Genomic DNA, 24,424 nt, shown 5'->3' with positions numbered 1-24,424 from the left:
CATACAAGTATAATTTGTGCTCTGCTCTTTTATTCCTTGCAATCATACTTGATAAATGAATTATTTTATTGTCTTCCTGACTAAGAGTTACAAGATAACCATAGATTGCTTCAAGCCAACAGTCTCCGTGGGATCGACCCTTACTCACGTAAGGTATTACTTGGACGACCCAGTGCACTTGCTGGTTAGTGGTACGAGTTGTAAAAAGTGTGATTTACAATTCGTGCACCAATGAGCCAATTGGCATCATTGTGCTCAACTATCTAAGATACCCTTATTGTTAAATGTGGAGGATTAGTTGAGGAGCACAATGAGAATAAGAATTTGGAGCTTCAAGGTAAAGAAGAGGAGTTGAAGCAAGAATTGCAACAAGAGGAGGAAGTTGAGATAATTGAACCGAAAAAAGCGGTTGAAGAATTAGGAGAGGTTGATCAAGAATTGGACTCGATCATTGAAGAGTTATTGTCCCTCACTAACAAATCACCTCGATGATCCCATTAAACCTTCTTCCATTGATCTTGAAAGCAACGTTAAGGAGGGTGCGCAACCTCCTAAGCATATGATGAATGATGAAGAATTGGAAGAAGGCGAGCAAGCAACAAATCTTCCTCTTGATGATGATCCCACACCAACACATGAGCCTCTTGAGATTGAGGAGTCTTCTCCCATTAAAATTAAGGTAGATGTTGAGATAATTTCCACATTACCTCCAAGTTGTAACATGAAGAATGGAGAAGAGCTAGAAGAGGTTGGTGAGAAAGTGGTTGAATGTGAAGAACTTTGTCAAGAAGTAGACATGGAAGATGCTTGTCAAGAGGTGGAGGTAACCAAAGAAGAGCACGAGGGGATGGACCTCGCATTGTCAAAGTGTGGGGAGGCCCCCTTCCTAAGTTACCATCATCCTTTACACCATTCAAGTGGGTAAAATTCTTATCTCTAAGCTTTCTAATTCCGCTTGAATATGATTTGCTTGAAACGAATGGCCAACTTAGAGCTCTTTGTGGAATGGAGAGAAAGAAAGAGTTGGTTAGTGGTAGGCATCACAATCCTCGGTTCATTATGGTTGGAAACTCCAAGTTTGGGAGCAATGGTTGGTGTAGAACCAATTTGCATGGATCTAGGAGGATGTTTGAGTGTCCTCATGAGAATTCTAAGAACTTACCACCCGGAGAGAACTACCATGATCAACTTGAAGACGAGTGTGAAAACAAAGTGTGGGATCTCGGATCACACAAAGAGGACCAATTTTGGGAGCTCATGGTTTATGAAGAACTCCATCAAAACTTGGAGTTATTAATTTTGAATGATAGAGCTTATTGTAAGTCCAAGCATTGGTGGAAGTTCAAGGATGAATTCAAGCACAAGCCACCTTGATGAGAGCTCTCCATAAGTCCAACTTAAGGACAATAAATAAAAGTGCTAGGTGGGACACACCCACCATGGTAAATTCCTTTCATTTTTCTCTTTTGTACATATTGGTAAATAAGCTTAATTTCATGTTTAGTTTTGTTTGTTGAGTTTATTTAGTAGTATAGTATGTTAAATAAGGTTTTATGGTATTTTGATAGCTGTTTGGAGGTTTGGAATGCTTGGTTTGGTGCAAGAAACTGGAAAATTTTAAAAAACAGAGCACCCATCCAAGCGTACGCGTCACCCACGTGTATGCGTGACCCCCAAGTTTCCAACTCCTCACGCATACGCCTCGCACACGCATACGCGTGACCACCAAAATTTTCAGGGTCCAGTACAAAAACCAGAAAGTTGTGCATGTAGTGTGCTGAAATTGTGCCTCTGGCACAGTTCTGGCCCACGCGTACGCGTCACCTATCTCTCTTCACTCACGCGTGCGTGTCAACGATGCGTATGCGTCGCACCTCACTTCTGCCACCCACGCGCACGCGTGACATGACGCGTACGCGTGACGCACTACCCTGTTTTAGCCACCTTCTTTTCTTCTCTTCTTTCCATGTTTTTCCTTCTTCTTTCTCCTCTTCTTTTCTATCCCTTCTTCAACCATCATCTAACGTTATCAATCACCATCTATCACCAACTCTTTTAGGTAGTTAGTTAGTTATTTAGTTTGTTTAATTTTTGTTTTCATGATAAGTGTTGGATTATTGATTTGATTTGCTGTTTCTTGATGCTGAAATTGTTTCATTGTTGGATTTCTTTGTTGAGGTTATATTTTGCTACTTGGAACTATATTCTTCATGCTTAATGTTTTTGAAAACCAAGTCTATAACATTGCCTTCAAACGTTTTAAAACTTTTGAATTGCATGTTTTAGCCACCATGTGATTTAATGCATTTCATTATGATTAGGCAATAGTGTATTATCAATGCATTTTTTTGGTGATGCTTGTTTATGATTGATCCTTATTTGCATCACCTATTTCATGCATTGAGATTTTGGAATTGTGGAATTGGATCGAAAGCTTACCTAGTGACATATTGTTTAGCTTTTCAAGCTTTGTGGACCATGCTTGCTATGTGATTGAGTTTAACTTCTATCTTATTTGTCCTAAGTTCCATAACACTCATGTGTTCCACCTCTATGTCATTTAGGTGTTGCAAACAAACTTCAATATGTGTCATTGTTTGATGTGTAAGCTTTATATTTCAATTGGTTCACTAAATTTACTTGCACATCAATCAATGTTCATTCATTATCCAATTCACAATTGCTTGATTATTTGCTTGAGTTCTTTCATGCTTCTTTATGTCTTGTTTGTTTATCTTAACCTACAAGATTTCTTGGAAGTATTTCAAGCACACTAGAATGAGCGAAGCGTATGCTTTCTTTTGTGTAATTGTGACATAGCTTCTTGTACTAGGGTGTGAGTTCTAAACTGCGCGCAATCTTAGAATTCACACACCTATTTTTCATTAATGTCACACTAATTCACTCACTCCATTCTAGTGGTCCTTACCTCATTCCAACAATTTACGCTTCCTTGCTTTTGCATTTTCTCATCTTACTATCCTATTTTCTATTTTCATGAGTGAGTCATCATAAGCTAAAATGAAAGTGGGAAGAAGGAACATGTAGCAGCCGGTTGATCCACCAGCTGAAGGTGGCAATCCGTATAGTCGCCGTAACCCCTTGCTCATCTTTGGATGCACCGAAGACGGTGCAAACTTTTAAGTGTGGAGAGGTCGTCTGACCAATCGGCGTTTTTGGGTGACAATTTCTAATCCCAACACTTTCGCATTTCATTTTTTTAGGTCTTTTAGAATTTTTAGTTGCATTCTCTTATTTTGCATATATGTATAATAAGCTTAGTCAAGATAATAAAATTTTCTAAGAAATTTATTTATAGGGCACCCCAATTAATTTGTGTAAAAAAAATTTTTTTAGAACTTGTTTGAATTATATATATTGTGGAACATGTTTTGAGCTAAGGACACATAAGCATGTGAGTTTTGAGCCTAATTGTGTGGTTACCTCATATAACCATTTATTTCCATTCTTGTGTGCATTATTTTCTTTCTATGATTGTAAATTTGATTTGTTTGATTCTTTATATCCATTATTTTATGTATACATGCATTTATATGATTGAGACCATTGTTTCAAATAGCTCACTTACCCAAATAGTCTTACATTTTATCTACCATTGTTAGCCAATTTTGAGCCTATGCTAAACCTATTTGTTCTTAATTTTAGCACATTACAAGCCCTAAGTGAAAAACAATAAATGTCCTTAATTTGGATCTTTGATTAGCTTAGGCTAGTGAGAGTGTTTATCATTTAATTGTGGGAGAGTTGGGAACATTGGTTGGGATAAAAGAGTGTTTTTGTATTGGTTTAATTACTCTGTTGGTCCCTATAGTTTCGTAAAATTTTCAATTAGGTCCCTATACTTTTTTTCTTTTTAATTGGGTCCTTGCACTAATTTTTTTTCAATTAAGTCCCTCTTAGTAGTAATTGGCTTAATTTTATAGGGACCTAACTAAAAAAAAAGAATTGGTATAGGGACCTAAATAAAAAAAAAGTGTAGGGACCCAATTAAAAAAAATTGGTCTAAGGACACAATTAAAAGAAAAAAAAGTATAGGGACCTAATTGAAAATTTTGCGAAACTATAGGGACCAACAGAGTAATTAAACCTTTTGTATTTTTATTGAAAATATTAGAAATTGGGTATATACTCATGTATTAATTAAATATTAAACCATATGCATTGATACTTTTGTATATACTTTATTGCAAAAAGAAAAAAATACAAAATAAAGAAAAATATATATCAAAAGAAAAATAAAAAGAAAAAAATAGAAAAAAAATATATATATAGAAAAAAAATTGCAATAAAAAAGGGACAAAATGCCCCAAAGTGAAGTTCAATAATAATCAATGCATATGTGTTGTGATAAAAAAAGAATGCATGAGTGTGTGAAAAAAGTGAAGAATGGATAATTAGGTTAGCTTTGAAATTGTATAGGTTATTATATAGGTTAGGTGAGAAGTTTAAATTAATCAAAGATTCAAAATTTAAGCCCACTTAGCCATATATATACCCTTACCTTGACCTTAACCCCATTACAACCTATGAGAAAGTCCTCAAGATATTTGTATGCATGCATTGAATAATTGTTGATCGTTAGATGAAAAACAAATCTTAGAAAACATGATTATAGGAGAATTGAGTGAATCATCCCTATACACTTGAGTGACTAGAGCGGATACGCATCCAGTGAGGGTTCGATCGCTCAATTACATGTTTTCACCTATGATCATCTATTTTCTTGCAAGTTTGTTAAATTTTGTTCAATAACTCAAATCAATTGTGGATTTGACTTGGTTGTTGATACCCTTAGCCCTTGTGTTCATATATGTACTCTTGGGAATTGATTTATTTTGACCAAGAAGTTGCATGCATATAGATAGATTGCATGTAGATAAGTTGTATGTAGATAGTTTGCAATTGAATAAATGTTGATACCCTTTGTCTCTTTCATGAGTTTAGCATGAGGACATGCTTGGTTTAAGTGTGGGGAGGTTTGATAAACCCTAATTTTGTGGTTTATCTTGTACTTAATTTAGGAGATTTTATCAACTTATCTCACATTTATTCGATGAAATAGCATGCTTTTGTAATTCTCCTTAAATTTGTACTTAAGTGTGAAAACATGCTTTTTAGGCCTTAAAATAGCTAAATTTAATTCACCTTAATTCCATTCGATGCCTTGATATGTTTGTTGAGTGATTTCAGATTCATAATGCAAGTATTGGATGGAAGAAGTGAAGAAAAAAGAATGCAAAGTGGAGAATTCATGAAGAAATGAACATTTGGAGAATTAAAGGCCACGCGCATGCGCCACCCACGCGTACGCGTGAGAAAAAACTCTGCCAGCGACGCGCACGCGTCGACCACGCACACGCGTGACGAGCGGCACGTGACTCACTTAAAGTAAATTCGCTGGGGGCGATTTCTGAGCTTTCCAGGCCCAAATCCAACTCGTTTCTGAGGCTATTTCATGCAGAATTTAAGATGGGTCAAGGAGGGCAATTAGTTAGTGTAGGAAACATGCCTTATTTTAGTTATAGAGAGAGAAGCTCCCTCTTCTCTCTAGAAATTAGGGTTCTTAGTTTACTTTCATCTTAGATTTAGGTTTAATTACTTGTTTTGATTTAGTTTCCTTTACTTTTCCTTGTTGATTTGCTTTAATTTCCTTAGTTCCTCTTGTTAATTTCTCTTTTATCCCTCTTTTTATTTTTATAAACACTATTGTTGGAGTTGGATTTTCTTTAATGCAATTTGATGTTTTATGTTTCTTTGATGTTTAATTGAGTTGTTATTGTTAATTTCTTGCATTGGGTAGTGGTAGAATTTATTATTCCTTACAATTTACTATGTTTTCCTTTTATGCCTACCAAGTGTTTGACAAAATACTTGGTTGGGCTTTAGAGTAGCTTTTTGAGCATTCTTGGCTTGGAAAGAGAAATTAGGTGCTCTTGAGTCATTAATACCCAACTTATGTTGGTGATCTAGAGTTGTTAGTTAATATTGTTTTCATTGACTCTAATCTCTTGCTAATTCAATTAGTAAGTTGATTAGGATTTTTGAATTGAGATTAACTAGTCTTATTTAACTTTCTCTCAAATGAAGATAACATTATACCTTCTTCTTATGTTGGAGATGACTAAATAGGATTAGCTCTTGTTAATCATTGTGTGATAGTTAATGACTAGGATAGAAAACCTATATTCTAAATTTTTGCCATGAATGTCTCTCTTTATTACTTGCTTCCTTTAGTTGCTTGCTTTACATTTCTTGCCTTTTTAATTTCTTGCACTTTTATCAATCCCCATGATACTCATAACCAATAATTGAGCACTCGATTGTGATTCCTAGGGTGAACGACCCGGGACTAATACTCTCGATTATTTTTATTGGGGTTGACTTTGTGACAACCAAAAATTAAACTTTGATTGAGCATTACTTGTTGGTTGAGAACTATACTTGCAACGAGGTTATTTCTCTTTTACCGAGAAGAAATTCTTAGCCGACGGTTTTGCTCACATCACTTTGCCGTTGCAATTATTTTTTCGCCCACATCTATAGTTATGAAAATCAGAAAATAAACTATCCTTGGTCACGAACTTAAAATCTGAACAAAAAAATGAAGACTCTTCCTTTTGAGATCGAAAACGCAATATGAAACTCAGAAATAACAGATCCAAAAATACTTAAATTAAATGAACCAAAAATCCTTGCATACCTACCCCAGAAGGATCCAAAATCATACAAACCCGTAGATGATAGAGTCATCATCATCAACAACAACCCTAACCAATATCCATTCCAACCTATCATATACCTCCAAATGAAAAAAGAAATATGAAATTTATTAACATATGCATTATCTCAAATAAAATATAAATATTATAAAATCACAAAAGAACACATTAAACATAATTTATATAAAAATAGGCAAAAAAAATTTATTTAACTTTCTTACACACTTTTTGACCCCATTTTCGATTCCATTAGTAAATTAACCTTTATTTGAAACAAAATCAAAGAAGTATATCAAGAAACTGAGTCAGACAATGTAAACATATTCATTTGATATTGTACTAAAAAATGACATTGACAGATACAGTATATAATAGTACCTGAGAACGAAAAAAAGCACTAAGTTGCCTCTTTGGTTTATTAGGGTCTTTGACACCTTTTTACTTTCCAGTTTTTTCATTGTCTTTAAAGACCACCATTTCTTCCTTATTCCCAACAAACCTGACAACACCACACAAAAATCACCAAATAGCACACAAGACACCTAAATACAAATATCTAACACCTTAATTTTCAGATAAACTTGTTATCTTCACAGTTTTTACATATCAGAGCTGGAAGAACAGAAAAAAACGAAGACTCTTCCTTCTGGGATCGAAAATACAATATGAAACTCAAAAATAACAGATCCAAAAATACTTAAATTAAATGAATCGAAAATCCTTACATACCTACCCTAAAAGGATTCAGAATCATACAGACCCAATAGACGATAAAATCATCATCATCAACAACAACCCTAACCAATATCCATCCCAACCCATCATTCACCTCCAAATGAATAAAAGAAATCTCAAATTTATTAAAATATGCATTATCTCAAATAAAATATAAATATTATAAAACCACAAAAAAAGAACACATTAAACATAATTTATATAAAAATAGGCAAAAAAAATATTTAACTTAACTTTCTTACACACTTTTTGACCCCATTTCCGATTCCAGTAGTAAATTAACCTTTATTTGAAACAAAACCAAAGAAGTATATCAAGAAATCGAGCGAGACAATGCAAACATATTCATTTGATACTGTACTAAAAAATAACATTGATAGATATAGTATATAATAATACCTAAGAAGGAAGAAAGCATTAAGTTGCCTCTTTGATTTAGTAGGGTCTTTGACACCTGTTCACTTTCCAGTTTTTCCGTTGCCTTTGGAGACCACAATTCCTTTCTTATTCCCAGCAAGCCTGACAACACCACACAAAAATCACCAAATAGCACACAAGACACCTAAATACAAATATCTAATGCCATAAATTTTAGATAAACTCGTTATCTTCACAGTTTTTACATATTAAAGCTGGAAAACCATAATTCCTAATTATTTCGATCACTTTACCCTAATACACCAGTAAAGTAAAAAAAAAAAGCATCAGTAACCTACAATAGAACAATAATCCACGCTACTTATCCGGATCGGTTCTGTTCAAATCGCCTTTCCAATTTGTGACTTTCGCAACATCAGCTGTAACCAAAGAAATTAGGTTAGTTTTATTGGCATTAAATTGAATGAAACAACGAAAATAAAGAAGACGTAGCGACGACTAAAAACAAATACGAACTAGATTGTCCAATGCGGAGTTGAGAACCTAGGGTTTCTTAGAAATAGCAAGAGAGACCACCACACTCAGAAAATCAGACATTTGTTCTCTTCTCTCACAATCCACTCCCAGAAATCAAATCTCATCTTTAGAAACTCCAACCTAGCACTACGACAACCCTTCACATCGAGATACCCAGAGACAGGCAGATCACAAACGACCCACAGAGACGCTGTAATCCAGAGAGGGAGAGCACACAACATCGAAAGACAGAAGATCTAGGTCAGAGGGAGAGAGTAACCTATCGAGGAGGGAATGGAGGGAATAAGGGAGTTAGGGTTTTTCGAGATTGAGATAGAGGAAGCGAGTGCGTGAAATGAAGGAGAGAGAATAGAGGGAGAAGATGAGGCGATATCAAACGCGTACACATTACTTTTGGTTTATTATATTTGTATTCCAAATGAATATGAAACTGACGGGTGGCTGAAAGAGCCACAGAAATTATCCTATTAGTAGGTATGAAGAAGAGAGAGATAGACGGACATCAAAATAGAGAGAGGACTCGCTTTTCAGTGTTGGAATTACCGAATCATGAACCTAACATATATGGACGTGTGTCGAGCATGCAGAACAATATACGGGGACATATTCTAGTGGTGACAGCCCTATCTTCTTGTATAGGAAAATTCTACTGTGCTGAAAGGTGAAAGTTGCTTTAGTTGTTGAAGCTGTGCGTCAAGGTTGAATGAGTAACACGTGGAGGAGTGAGAACTTGAAAAAGTTTTTGGCATGTCAAGATCTCACAGACCAAGTAGAGTGTGAATCCCAAAATATCAGTGTTTGTCTGTTGTTAATATTACAATTGAGACTTAATTATTGTTATAATATCTCATAGTAAAATAATTTATTCAATTTTCTTATTCATCTCTTTTTATTTATTTTTAATTCAATTTCTTTTAATACAAAATAAAAAAAAAGGAAAATAAAACTACAAAACAAACCTAATCTAGAAAGAAAGGACCAAGAAGAGGACAAATACATGAACTAAGATCAAAATAATTATTTAAATTAACAATTTTACATAAATACTGCAACGTAATACTCACAGATTAGAATAACAACACCTTATCATAAGTTCTACAAATGACCAAATTAACAATATCAATAACATGAACTTAGAACAGGACCACAACAACATTTAAAACAGCTAAATCCAAAAAACAATAGCAATAAAGAACTGACAACAACCTAAATACAGGAAAGAAACAAGAACAAAGAAAAGAAATCAATTCACTAAATTCTGAGACACTTGAATAGACTTCTTTTGGAGGTCGAATCCAAGAATACTCAATGGAGAGGGAGCTCCTATGAGGGTTGAACGGCAACGGAAGCACAGCAATACCGTGGCAAAAGCTCGGTCAAAACAAAGGCCAAATCGTGGCGCAGATACAAAGAGGGATTGAGGCTTGAAAATCGACCAAATGACCAAGAAGGAGAACAGCACTGAAAACACGCTATGACAAAGGTGAATTAAAAATAATAAAAAAATAAGTTAAAAAGATTAAATAAATTATTTTATTATTGGATATTATACCAATAATCAAGTTCCAATTACAACATTAACAATAGAAAATACTAATGTCCTAAAACTCACACTCTGTTTGATCTATGAGATTCTGACATGCCACAAAACTCTTCAAACGTCACTCTTCCATACGTTAATTACTCATTCAGTCTGACACGCAACTTCAACCTCTAAAATAATGGGTTAATTTTCAAAATGGTCCCTAAACTTGCAGTCGAGCTTCAATGTCGTCCCTTAACTTAAAATTGTTTCAAATTTCCCCCTGAACTTAACAATGGTCGTCCCTGAAATACTTTCCGTTGACGAAATGATGATGTGGTTGGACGAAAGCCATGCTGGACTGGTAAAACGTCGCCGTTACATTTTTGGTTCCCAAATAGAACATAAACAACGTTGTTTAGGGTATTTTGAGGGGTTTCTACAGTTAAAACCCCTCAAAATACCCTAAACAATGTCGTTTATGTTCTATTTGGATGCAAAAAATGAAACTGCGACGTTTTACCAGTCTAGCATAGTTTTTAATATGGCCTCTGTCTAACTATGTCATCATTTCGTCATTGAAAAGTATCTCAGAAATGACCTTTTTTAAGTTAAGAAACAAATTTAGAACAATTTTAAATTTAAGAACAACATTAAGACTCAACTACAAGTTCAAAAACCACTTTAAATATTAATTTCTAAGATAATCTTTATTCTTCAGTAGAATTTTTCTTTTGTATAATACCGTTTTACTCAATATCAATTTTATACACACATTGAAACTCAATTAAATAAAAAAGTAAATTTTAAATACAATAACAAACACTTTTTTATTTAAATATGTATAAAAAAATTATTATTTCTCAAAATACGCATGGATGAAAATTTGGAACAAAATACTCATGGCTATTTTAACACACAAAATGAAATTACACTCTATTTTAAGGATGGTGCACATAAGATAGAGCTCCCAACTCACTTACATCACCTATGAAACGAGGCACAGTCTGACACGCTCTATTTCGCGTCTATTCTAGCTGCAATAGTAGCTCCATTTTGTGGGTGATACAAATGAGTTGAAAATTCTATTTCGTGTGCACCATCTTTAAAATGGAACACAATTTCATTTCGTGTGTGCTACTTCTGAGGTGACTATACACATTTTGTTCTAATTTTTTATTCATACACATTACGAGAATTAATATTTTTTTATACATAATTAAATAAAAAAGTCCAAAAACAAATGTAAAGGGGTAGCATCAAGTTAGGCAGAGATTCTGACAAAAAAAAGTTGTAAGCATACGGCCAATGTTAAAGTGGATCAGACCCAATTCTAAAATAATATCCTATTCAATTGGTTAATAGGATTGTAGCCTTGTAGGAGTATGTTTACCATAGTACTTCTAGCTAGCTATCCTTCCTCTGCTGCTGAAACATGGTTGGGCATGCATGTGATTGGAAACTTCGTGAAATCTGGACAATTCGGATAAAGTCGAGACTTAACCATTCGAATTAATTATTGGTGAATTTTATAACACCTTTGTTGTAATACTTAAATGGTCTAATTTATTTTTTAAAATAAAAATAAAATATTTAAAATAAAAAATAAAATATTTAAAATTTATTAAATATTATTTATTTATTTTTTTAATAATTTAGGCACAATATTAAAGATACTGTGTGTCTTAACAAACATTATTGACATAACAACAATAATATTACCTTTAAATTTAATGGTAAAAAGGATAAAACGTGTATTATTACTGGACACTTGTGAATAATAATTATCAACTTGATTGAGTGTTACTAAATTGTTAAATTTTTTAATAAAAAAGATTTTTCTTTACTTTTTAGTATATTTAATAAAATTATAATATTAAAAATAAAAATAATACAAAAATAAAAAAGTTTTTTATAAAAAGTACAATTTATATATTTTTTAAAAAAATTATTTAAAAAATATTTTTAATATAATAAATAAATAAATAAATAAATTTATGTTATTATATCTAAACATAATTATTAAACAAAAAAATATTTTTATATAAAATATTTAAATATAAATTTTTTTTTATTTTTTTATTTTTTTAAAAGGATAATTTTTTTTAAAATTTATAAAAATTTATCCACACGTACAAACCGTAAATCTCATGATAATGGGCAAGGTCAAAATATAATCTAATAACATTAGCAAACATAGTTCATCTAATACCTATGATAGATTTGCAGAAAATTGATTCCCATCCATGAAGAAGGCTGATGAGCGCCTTCTTTGTTTTCTTTTTTTTTTTTTAATGAATTAAAAAAGTCTAAATTTGAGGCGTTACATCATATATTTATCTACACTATAATAATATGTTAAGAGACGTGTTTTTTTTTATTTTTTTATCAAAAATAGAGAGACTCGAACTGGCAAGTGGCAACTTTTAAATTAGTATGAAAAGATTATACTATTTGAGTTATAACTCATTGACTTAAGAGACATGTTAATATATTTTTTTTCTTGGTCTAATGTTAATATGCCATTTCAATTTTTTTGTTTGAAAGTCAAACAATCTCAACACACTCGATAGAGCATACAACAAATAATAGATACGAAGTAACTTCTATGTCATCTTCGGCATAACCATCAACAACATGAGTTAGTTTTACACCATTTCTTGGAACTACGAAACGATCTGGTAATACATTTCACCACGACTGTTGTTTTATTCTGAAAAATAAATTCATTTCTACACAGCCAGGTATGCCATTTCAATTAAGAGTCAGTTGCAATGAGCATCTTCTTAAATGGACTAATGGAGTGTAACTTTTTTTTTTCGGCCCAATAAGATAAGTTATAGCAGTATAAAGAGTAAAGTATCGTTTTTGTCCCCAATGTTTGGGATAAGTACCAAAGTTGTCCCTAATCTTTAAATCGTCCCATTTAAATTCATAACGTTTTGAAATTGGCTCAATGTTGTCCTACCATTAGAAATCTTAACAGAATTGACGACGGGACAAAATTGAGACGATTTTGAAATGTTAGGGAAGTAAATAGGACCAAAACGTTGAGACAAAAACAATACATAGAAATAAATTTTAATTTTATCCTTCAATAATGTCAATTTTTTACGATACATAGTTATTTAATTATTTTTTAATCACATCTAAGTAAATTACACTTAATCACATTACTTTCATTCTAAATAAATTTATTTTTTTATAATTTTACTTTTAAAAATTTTTACTCTTAAACATTAAAGAATTTCGATATATTAAAGACAAAACGGTACAATTTATACTTTATTTTATATATATCATTTTTTTCTTTTTCTCAAGTTTATGTACTAGTCATTCTACAAATATTTCATGATGAGTAAACATCTTTAAGAGTAAAATTATAAAAGCACTTCTATAAAAGCAACTTATATGACAGACAATTTGGTACCACTCCTGACCCACATTTCTCTCATTTTTCTCCATCCTTAGGCCAGTTTATTGATATTTTTGAGTTCATGGAATGGTATGGCACGCAACCCTAACAATAAATCGGCTAAACGCGACCTGATACATTGCGGGAGCCATCAACTTTGATGTTAGTACTATCTTTTGTGTTTCAAATTAATAATGGATTGTCTTTTAATTAGTGAATAAACGGGATAGATGGAATCATATTTAGGCAACACAGGGTATGTTAGTTGACAAATATGGATTAAAACATTTATTAGTAGTTAACATAATTTATAGTGAACTTTTTATTTATAGGATTAGCTTGTTGACAACTTAGTTAGCAAAAGTTAACTTTATTCATAGTGACAATTTGAGAAGTATGTTAGTTGGCAAATAGGAATTATAAGTGTTATTTTTTCTGATGGTTATCTGAGTTGCATATGATATTTTTTAGAATAGATCTGAACATGCGAGATAAATTAATTTGAATTCTTGTATTTGTAACTTTTTTACCTTTAAACAGAGGCATCGCCTTTTATTGCCTAGGCGGGTTAGTCACACACTTGCACCCCCAGATGCCATCGTCCCTTACTTGAGGAAAGCCGAGTTTGGCGACACGATGCAGCTTAGGGACTTTGTCTTTGACAACTCCCTAATCACTGCATTTGTGGAGCGGTGGCATCCGAAGACCACACTTTCCACCTACCATGGGGTGAGTCAACCATCACCCTGCAGGATGTTGCGTACCACCTTGGGTTACACAGACAAAGAGTCAATGGGTGGACGCCTACGTGACTTCCAGACTTGGCACCAGCGGCCGACATTGGAGTACGTGGAGGAGCTCCTAGGAGCCAGACCGTCCCTTCTAGCGCAGCAGAGTGCGCAGAGGAAGGAGTTGTTCAGCATCAAGATGACCTGGCTCAGGAATAGAGTCCAACAGATGCCACCCACCAACGATCCGGCGACCCTCCAACAGTACACCAGGTGCTATATCATGCTGCTGATCGGTGGATACCTGATGACTGACAAGTCCAACAATCAGGTGCACATCAGGTGGTTTCCATTGTTGGCAGACTTTGGGATGTGCAGCGGTCTTTCGTGGGGGTCCACTATGCTTGCATGGACGTACCATTCCTTATGCCATGCAGCACGTCGTGATACAACGAACATCGCCGGCTACACACCGCTTCTCATGTCTTGGATATACCACAGGTTTCCACAGTGGTGTCCTGAGGACAGGCAGATTCTGACATTTCCACTAATCATGAGGTAACCATTTTCGTTTTGAGATTTTTTGGATTTCTAATTATTGAATTCATATTTTACTTTCACGGGTTGACATATGTAAATTTCTTTGTTTATTTAACCGGTTGATAGGGATGTCACAGCAGACTAAGGACCACCATGCACAGAGGGTTCTTCGCTGGCGTACATTATTAGATCGGCTCGCTTTAAACGAGGTATACCATTATCTTTACTTTGTTAAATGTTACACGTTTTCGTCATTTTGTAGTGAATTACTTCTTATGGCAAGATGATATTGTGCATTGTAGTTTTATTGGACGCCATACGCTGACGACCGGTTGCAGGCCATTACTCCGGACTGGGTGAGGTCCCCTCACAAGTAGGGGACTTGGTTGTCTATTGTCCCACTTATGTGCTTCAACATTGTGGAGTTTCACCAGCCTGATCGGGTGAAGCGCTAGTTCGGAGGTGAGCAGACAGTCCTGATCGATCCGGTCAATGTCGATTGGTTTCTCACCTATATTGGATGAGGAGAGGATGTATGACCAGGCTGTGTGACTAGTACGATGGGTTTAGGGCTCGGTATGAGGTCAGCTGCATGATCACCATTCAGCCCACTGCAGACGACAGGCCAACACTGGAGTATTGGGTCTGGTACCAACAGGCCTATAGGGTGAGACATCTATCAGGTGAGGATGTGCTCGATGATCCTAGACTTGCGACACTTCATGACGATGTACAGCCCACGCCGAGTCAGCCTAGGGAGGTCCTGCATCTTCCAGCCGATGTTCTTAATTGCCGGAGGCGTGCCAGGGAGGTGCGCCCAGACACAAAGAGGCCGTCCCGGAGGGAGCGATGGGCGAGGGATCCAGGAGGAGGAGCTGTAGGGCCTTGACGAGAGCGAGCTTGACCCCGTAGGAAGAGGTTGGACGTGGAGTCGGAGGAGGAGACGGAGTTCGACAAGCATGAGGATCACGGCGACATACCCCATGATGTTGATGAGTTACCACCACCAGCACCAGCTCCACCAGCACCATCAGCACCACCGGTGAGCCACTTTGCCCATGGCGACCCGTTCACGACTCCTCTGGGGTGGGTCGACCTCAGTGCATCATCCAGCCAGCAGGAGGGATCGTTGGTTGATGAGATCCAGTTCTCCGAGGTCTTTTAGGTTAGGAGCGCTGACCAACAGACCATGTTTCGGATTGCAGAGCAGTTTCGTGTGGCGAGAGAGTATGTTGCCTCGTATGGGGTCCCATTCTTTACCCCACGTGCTACGACATCAGTCTAGGTGCCTCAGATGTCTCCCGGAGTCCCGGTGCATCCTCCTCCCACGATCCAGGTTACCAGCCTAGGCTTCAGTATGCCACACCACCGGTGAACTGCCTGCATCGTACGTGGTATTTCAGCTGGTCCGACTTAACTACTTGATACTCTGCGCTTCGTCGGATGCTGTAATTTTTCGCACCTTGCAGGACTGCCTCTCTGCTCCTGAATCTTTGACCAATCCTAAACTTCACACCACAATCTGTGTTATAATTCTCGACCCCTGTGTTCAAGTACGGAGTTTTCTCATGCATTGAATCCAAGTCCAATGTGTGGTAGTGGTTGGGCATAGATGATAATTTTAGGATTGGTTTGGGAGCTGGCAACAGGTATCAACGTGATCCCCCAACGGGAGTCTCTGGTATGAACTCATCTTCATCATCACCCTTTGATGAACCACTTTCGTCACTATTGGCAACGTAGTCATCGTTCAATTTCTCACCCTCAATCTCCATGTCCTGCACTGGACTCGCATAATGCAAGGACGTGGTGCGAGAGGAGGGTCATCCGGTACGAAGTCCAAGGTACCACTACCGCCCCCACCAACGTCACGAACCTCTGCTGAAAGCTCCATCACTTGTTCAACCATAATTTTCCCGTGCACATCAAACATAAGGCACACATGCTCGTCGCCATCGAGCCAAAATAGACGAAATCGAAACACCCCATTCCCTATCCGTGCTAGCATCCTATACCCAATTCGACCAACCTCTTTTGCCTTCGCACCACCGACGTGAGACAATATCATACTCTTTAACTCCGATAATGAATCCACTCTTCTACTTCGAAAGAGCGCCGAACTTTCGCACTCAAATATCACTCCATTGTCACTGTTTCTCATCCGACAGTTCGTATAAACCATCAGAACAAAAATATCACTAATACTAAACATTTTTTTCCAAATCTCTAGGAAGAAAAAGGGAGGAGAAGAAAAATTTGATGATTTTGTGAAGAATACCAACGGTTTGCTAGTCCTTTTATAGAAGCCGTATTTTTGTCATATTATATCTCATTTACTGTGTCAACGAGCTGCCTTAACCTTATCTCGTTTACAAACAAAATAAGGTACTATCACAACGCGTTTATAAACGTAATACGTTAAGATGTGTGTGTATTTTATCTCGTTTACACTATAATACGACGATACTGTAAACGAAATAAGATGAAATACACAAAACAGTAAAAATTCTAAAAATTATGTATTTTAATAATTTTAATATTTATTTTATTTATTTAAAAAAATCCTAGAATATACACGATCTTTTTCTATATCTAAAAAAATTAGTCGTTATTTTTATGGCGGATACTCCCATCAAGACCTCCTAAACGTCTTTTTCTAAAAGATGCTGATGTGTCATGTGTTGATTGGTGTATTTATAAAACCGGTTAATTTATTCTTTAGATTTGATTTGACCTTGCCGGTTTACATAATCCGGACTGAGTTTATTTTTTACTTTGGTAAACGACGTCGTTTAAAATCCTAGCCCTCACCCTTCACCCTTACCGTCTCCTCCCTCAACATCACCTTCTCACTAAAGCTGAGCTCTCTCATCTCTATCATCGTGGCTCAGTGGCTCTCGCACAAGCTCTCTCCCTCTCTCGACTCCGGTCTCTCTACTATCTCCAGTGTCGCACTCAAGCTCGTCGTCAGTCATCACCGTCTCGCACTCAGTTGCCCTCGCGCGCCTTTCTTGTCGCAGCAGGTCCCGGGACTGATCATCGTCGTCGCTCCCTGTCTCGTCACCGTCTCACACTCAATCCCGCGCCTTTGTTGCCTTTGTTGCGCTTGTCGCCGGCGGCGGCAGAAACAACAGGTTCCAGGGCTGATCGTCGTTGTTGTCTTCTTGCTTCCACTCTCGCCATCAACTTCCTCTTCACTGTCAGCTTCCTCCCCGCCGTCAGCTTCCTTCCCGGAAGCTGGTCTCCGATTTGGTGAGTTCCAACAAATTCTCCTGTTCTTTCTTTTTCAATTTTGTTGCTATAATTTATCAATGCACTTTGATTTTGTTGCTGAGAATATCACTGAACTAGATTTTTTGTTGCTGAAAATCATCACTGACATGAATTTGTTATTGAGCTAGAATTTTCTATTTACATTGCGTTTGGATTGAACCTAATTAGTTGTGACCATATGTATACTTCAGTTTAGAAGTTGGATTAATGGTTTATTTAGATAGATATGTCTTGGGGATGCTAAACAGTGCTTGTAAAAGTTGTTGCTGTAAACATAAAATTTAATATTAATTTGTTACTCCTGTATATTCTTATATAAAGAATTACAATGGTAGAATCAGCATTGTGTGAGCATACTATGTATTGTGAGATATTTTGGTGATTAGCTAACATACTGTTTGGAGTCTATCTAAAGGGAGACGAGGCAGGATAATTGTCTTTTGGAACTTTATCCAGGCATGTTCTTTGGTTGTTGACATGAAGCTCTGTCCATTAAGCTCTAATGGATTTTTATTTTTAATAGTTTATTATTTTAATACACAATTAATTTTAACATTATGTCAACATTTTTAAGAAATCAATTGCCTTTATCTTAAATAATGTGTTCTGTATCCTGAATACACTAAGGGACAGTACAAAGGCAACAAAACATAGAAGTGCATTCAACAAATACAATATAAGGGGTTTGTCTCGATGCCTGAATTGATTGAATTTGTTATTGATTATCGTCACTAAACCTTGAATTTGTTGTTGTTTTACTCAAATAATTACTTAAGTAAATCTTTTTGTTGCTGAAAGTCATCACTGAGTTGAATTTGTTAGTGACTGAACCTTGAATTTGTAGTTGTCTTGCTGAATAATCACTGAGTTAATTTTTTTTGTTGCTAAAAATCATCTGAGTTGAATTTGTTATTGATTATCATGACTAAACCTTGAATTTGTTGCTGTCTTTGCTCAAATAATCACCTAGCTCCTTTATACTTTTACAGCATGATTTTGCAGTTAATGTATTTTGTACTGTGTTCCTTCATCATCATAGCTTGTGCCTTTGAATCAAATGAAAAGATTTGTCAACGAAATCTCCCTACAAAAGTGAAGGTGGCAGCAGCTCCAAAGAGATTGAAGATCCCTCACGTCCATTACTGCAACACAGGCAAGCAGCTTTGAATAGAGTGAAAAGCTCACTTGACTGCTCTCAATTAGAGATTAACTGGCAATCTGGCATTTAGATCCATCGTGATTCCACCATTCTATGTATTTTAATGAATTAATAACAAATTAAAAGATTGAAAAAATTGGCAAAATACTGGCCAAATATTTAATATCAACCATTATAGGCAATATTCATTGTTGTAGTAGAAATTATTTGTAATGTATTATCTTGAGGAAGCTTATCCTCTTATAGCAAATATTAAATTCATACATGTAATCAAAGTATGATCTTTGTCAAATACATTTGAACTTTTTCTGTCAATTTTCATTAGTTTTAATCAAAACTCTAGTATATAGATTGATTCATTTGCGAAATATAAAAACAGAATCATATGAAGCATGTAACATTATTAGTTCAATTCAAAATGATACATGATTCTCATTCATGGTGTTAGCTTGTCATTTAGCTGGGAAAGAAGTGAAGAACTATAAAAAATTAAAAACTCTTTTTTGTTCTAAGGTTCCAACAATGCTCATCATCAAATAGAAACTCAGAATAAATTGTATTAAGAATTAGGATAAATATGTTCTCTTCTCTTTATTAATTATAACAACAACATTAGTACTAGTCTTTTTTAAAAGAACCAACTAAAAAAGAAAATATAACATAATCAAAATAAAATGAGTCAAAGACAACACCAAATCATATGAATTGCTGCAAGTTCTTCTTTAATATTTACATTGCGTATACGAAACTTCAAGATACAAATATGCATGAGAATGATAAATTCACATTCTAACAATGGCACAAGATTAGTTGTTTACACTTTACACAGAAATTTACTAATTTTGTACTTCAAATTCAACAATGGCACACGAGGCACACCTACTGAGCCATTTTGTTTAATCATTCTTAACTGTTTGAAAACAACACAAGTAATAGAGCTTCAGCAACAGCCCACAATCATCTCATCATTATCATCATTAATCATTAAAACTAATCAGCACCCTCAATAACATTCTTGCTATAATAATGGTTCCAATCTTCTTCATCAGCATACCTGGCCTTTGTCTTCAATTACCACACTCCATCAAGGTCAGAAGACACACACTAGATAAAATTACAGAAGACTTATCGGAAGGAAGAGCGGCGAACGGCAAAGAGGCTGACGGACGAGCTGCGACAAAGACCGGCGAAAATGCGGCTGCAATGGCGAGGAAGACGGGGTTGGAGGCGGCGACGTTCATGCTGCGATGAGGGAAGGTGACGATTCTGCCTCAGCCCTCAGGCGGAGACGGCAAATATGCGATGAGGCCGTGAGAGTGAGAGACCGCGGCGCTAAGAGGGGAGGACCGGCAAGAAGAAAAAAAAACCCAAAATGCATGAACCGTTTATGACCACAAATAAAAAAGAAAAAAAAAAACTATTAAAGATGAACCGTATTTTGGTTTGATCAATGCTAACTGTCCAGTATTAATTGGTAGAAATAATGTGTCTTTAAAAAAAGATGTTTCTTGTATATTTATCTAAGTGGCGCCCTATTTTTATTTATGATTTTCATTACATTTGACGTTATTTTATTCTACCATTACCCTCTTTTGAAGCAAGAGTAGGTCTTTTCGCTTTTCGGTAATAAAATTAAATTCCGAGGGCATTCTTGACAGGTGCCCTCTCCTTTTCCTTAACATCTCAACGCTCTCAATCCCACACTCTCCCACTTTCGCTTCTACCTCATCGGTCGATTACATTTCTTGCTGCTTAGGTTTCATCGATCTGTGATTTTTCTCGCCTTCCTTGTTCCCCTATCTCGGTGGTAAAATAAGATTGATCCTTTTTCCTTTTACAGTTTTCCTTGGTTACCTGATAATAATTAATGTTTCTTATCACAATTCCTGAAATTGAGGTTTTGTTTCAGAATTTGATCGCGGTTGTGGTTCTAGGGTTTCTTTGTTTGTTTGGTTTCGGGGTTTAATTTGCTGTGTGGCATGAAGATCGAGGAGTTAGACGATACGGGGAGTAGTAGGGATGAAGAGAAGGGGGAGATGCAGATTGTGAGGGTTGATTCAAAGAGAGCGTTGGTTGGAGCAGTTGCTCGGATCCTGTTTTACCCGACACTCTTGTATAATGTGCTTCGTAACAAGATTGAAGCTGAATTCAGGTGGTGGGATCAAGTTGATGAGGTTTTCTTTTTTACTCTCTTTCTCCTGTGTCTGCGTTCATTCTTGCTGCTTTTACTCTCTTATTTCTGCGTTTTGCTCTGAATTGGAGTGAACTCTCTGATATGCGGGTAGATTTTCACCCTTGAATTAGAAACATGAGGCTTAATGTGGGTGGGACCCACCACAGAATCAACTTAATAGCAACACATGATGATCGTTTTGTGTTTAGAGCGAATGAGTGATCGTTGAAAATGAAGTAATTGCGAGGTGCCATGCCGTTTAATTTGTGATGTGTTTTGTAGTAGTGGTTTAACTAAAGTGTGTTGTTATTTACAGTTTTTGTTGCTGGGCGCAGTCCCATTCCCCAAAGATGTTCCTCACTTGAAGAAGCTTGGCGTTGGTGGTGTAATAACTCTTAATGAACCGTATGAAACTTTGGTGCCTTCATCATTGTATCATGTAAGTGTTTTCCCCTTTTCCAAATTGGAAAATTTTGAATTTGCGTTTTGTGTAAGCCTTGAAATCTAGGATTTTCAGTTAAGTATTATTTGTGCGGGTGTGTCATGTTTCGTTGATACTTAGGAATAATGAGTTATTGAATTTTCACAAATAAGCTCATAAGTATTGTCACGATGCCTTGCAATAGAGTCGTTTTAGGCTAGAACTATTTCTAATATTCTGGGTTTATTTGTTTCAGGCTCATGGAATTGATCACTTGGTAATTCCCACAAGGGATTATCTCTTTGCCCCCTCCTTTGCTGATATCAGCCGGGCTGTGCAGTTCATTCATCGTGGGTTTTCTTTTGTCTTTGAAATTTAATTTTGGAAGAGCAGGGGCTGGAAGTCTAATGCATCTACCAATGTATGTGTGTGCTTTTGTGGATGCAATGTAGGTAACTTTGCCTCACCTTTTGTATTTTGTTACAGAGAATTCAACTTGTGGTAAAACTACTTATGTTCACTGTAAAGCTGGGCGGGGAAGGAGTACAACAATTGTGCTTTGCTATCTGGTGATTTTATGAACTATCTTATACTTGTGATGTGAGGTGGCATGTGCTGAAGCTTTGAATGCTAATTGGTTGCCATGTAATGAACCATGTAATGAACCTATGTTTTGCAGATTGAATACAAGCACATGACAGCTGCTGCTGCCCTGGAATATGTGCGGTCTCAAAGACCCAGAGTGATGCTAGCTCCATCGCAATGGAAGGTATGAATGTTGCAGTTTGGTTGGTCATTCTGCCCCCTAACCTTATGAAGGCTAGTGGTATGATGATTGTAATGCTTTCTTTTGATTATGGTACCTCTTCACGGCATTCAACTTTTAATAATCTCTGCATTATCGTGAGCAGGCTGTTCAAAACTATAGCAAACGCAGACCTTGTTCTTTTGCACGCTCACCCTCATGGGATGCAGTTCTTATAACCAAAGCTGATCTTGAAGGCTACCAGAGCTCTGGTAATGCTGGTATGGAGCTGGCCATTGCTCCTAAAGTGCCAAAGACTAATCCCATGATATCAAGACTATCTTGTCTGTTTGCATCCTTAAAGACATCCGGAAATAGTGTACCCATGACAAGGTGGTTGCCGGTTTCTGAGTCACGTGCTTGTTAAGCCAGCAAGCCAGGCCAGCTTGACACGGATATGTACAGAAGAAGGTTGTGGAAATAAGTGAAGTTGGATACTTTCCCACAGAGTCGGTGCAATTGTGTTAAATGAGAGTATGCATAGTATGAAAGATAGGGAGGGAAGATTCCTCCATTGTCGTGTTATAGGTTGTAGTTCTCTTGTAGATACCTCATGGTCATGGGTGATTACTCCATATGCAAGTTAAATCATTATTGATGTGAAATAAATACAATTACTCAGTTGGTGGCCGAACGGTTGCTTCTGTTTACTGGTACAAGGTCTCTTTCCTGTTCCTTTGCACTTGCTTACTTGCATTGCCTGCCTGAAGCACAGCTCGTTTTGCAGATCTGACCTCTGTGGCTCTGCCTACTGCTCCAGTTTCTGTTGCAATATGATTCTAGGAAGGAACAGCGTAATATGTCTTGACGTGTGGATGCAGCCTTAGAGTGTTAGTCAGTTAGTGTTGCTCCAATTCTGGTGAAAAACTTGGGCGGTAGTATTGATATACAATACATTGGTCGTAAAAGTATCTTAACTATATATACATCACATTGATACATTGTGAAAAGTGTGCGATGCATCAAATAATGAAGTGTTTACAGACACTTAATTTAGTCAAAAGAAATAAAAATAAAATTGTGGATTTTAGAGTGAGAAGTTACAATAAAAATTCACAGATGACATATGAGTGGAGCAAAGTATAACCGAGTCAAGACTACAGAAGAAAAAAAAAAGGTTGTATGAAAACGTTAGAATACACTAGGGATTTACACTTGGAGAAGTGTGCTTTAGCAATAGATATCTAGTACCAGGTATCGGTGACCGGTGACAACTGAGTAATCTAATAAGTAATAACCTATTTGGCGTCGATAGTTATGTTGTTGATGCAAACTAGTAGCGTTCCAGAGAAAAAAAAAAAAGGTTTTGTTCGTTTTCTGTATGGGAAGCCAAACAGGGTGGCAATGGTGAAAACAATTGCTTAATCAACAAACAAGCATTGAAGGAGGAAAATGTATACATAGCATTGGTGATGGAGCCCCTTGATTTTGCATTTATGTTTCTTACCACTCTGCATTGCTTGAATATTGCTCTCGGTTTTCTGATTATTCTGAATTCTGATTTCTCTATTTTTATCCTTTCTCATGGGTTTGTTTTCTTTTGTTGCTGAGTTGTTCATCATGCATTTTTTAAATGCCGAACGAAGCCAAAGCTGACATCTCCTGGGGCTAATAGGGCTGTGCTTGATAAACATGGTTGATTATGCTTGCTAATAACAACAATGATAACTTTGATCTAATAGTCTATCTATTATTAAACTTCTGAATAATTTAACAACACTAATAATAATAAAAAAAAAGAGTTTTAAATAATATATGCTCTTTGGCTGAATTTCAAAAAATAAAACATCTCTATTTTTGAAGAAATAGTACATAAAAGTGATCAATATATATATATATATATGAGAAATTCTTACTTATTTTTCCTAAACGTAGAGACTTGTAATGGATTTCCTTTCAAGCCATGTTTCTGTGGATTGGAGGAGTTGGTTTAAGTATGGATTTAATTACTCAGAGTAGAATATGTGCTTGAGTCGGACAAGACAAGCCACCTCATGG

General features: G+C 36.1%; 1 protein-coding gene across 2 annotated transcripts; it reads left to right on the top strand.

The window, feature by feature from the left end:
- Window positions 1-20,611: 20,611 nt before the first annotated feature.
- On the top strand, window positions 20,612-23,478 carry LOC107630205 (phosphatidylglycerophosphate phosphatase PTPMT2). Of its 2 annotated transcripts, XR_002359140.2 has the most exons (8): window positions 20,612-20,834; window positions 20,937-21,201; window positions 21,517-21,639; window positions 21,878-21,971; window positions 22,108-22,190; window positions 22,301-22,390; window positions 22,533-23,079; window positions 23,154-23,478. XR_002359140.2 is itself a non-coding variant. In XM_021118666.2 (7 exons), exons 2-7 carry the CDS (start codon window positions 21,007-21,009, stop codon window positions 22,791-22,793), a joined length of 846 nt encoding a protein of 281 aa, XP_020974325.1. In that variant the 5' UTR covers window positions 20,612-20,834; window positions 20,937-21,006; the 3' UTR covers window positions 22,794-23,478. The 2 variants fall into 2 exon arrangements, 1 of the variants encoding a protein (XP_020974325.1); XM_021118666.2 differs by having other exon boundaries at window positions 22,533-23,478.
- The last annotated feature ends 946 nt before the right edge of the window (window positions 23,479-24,424 follow it).

Source organism: Arachis ipaensis, chromosome B3, assembly GCF_059453495.1.
Source record: "Arachis ipaensis isolate K30076 ecotype BB chromosome B3, ASM5945349v1, whole genome shotgun sequence".
NCBI classification, from domain to species: domain Eukaryota; kingdom Viridiplantae; phylum Streptophyta; class Magnoliopsida; order Fabales; family Fabaceae; genus Arachis; species Arachis ipaensis.
This window is presented reverse-complemented; position numbering and strand designations above follow the sequence as displayed.

Coding starts and splice junctions, on each gene's coding strand:
- LOC107630205 (XM_021118666.2), top strand. CDS start 21,007: ATGAAGATCGAGGAGTTAGACGATACGGGGAGTAGTAGGGATGAAGAG. Junction 21,972..22,107: donor GGCTGTGCAGTTCATTCATC/GTGGGTTTTCTT, acceptor ATTTTGTTACAG/AGAATTCAACTTGTGGTAAA. Junction 22,391..22,532: donor TAGCTCCATCGCAATGGAAG/GTATGAATGTTG, acceptor TATCGTGAGCAG/GCTGTTCAAAACTATAGCAA.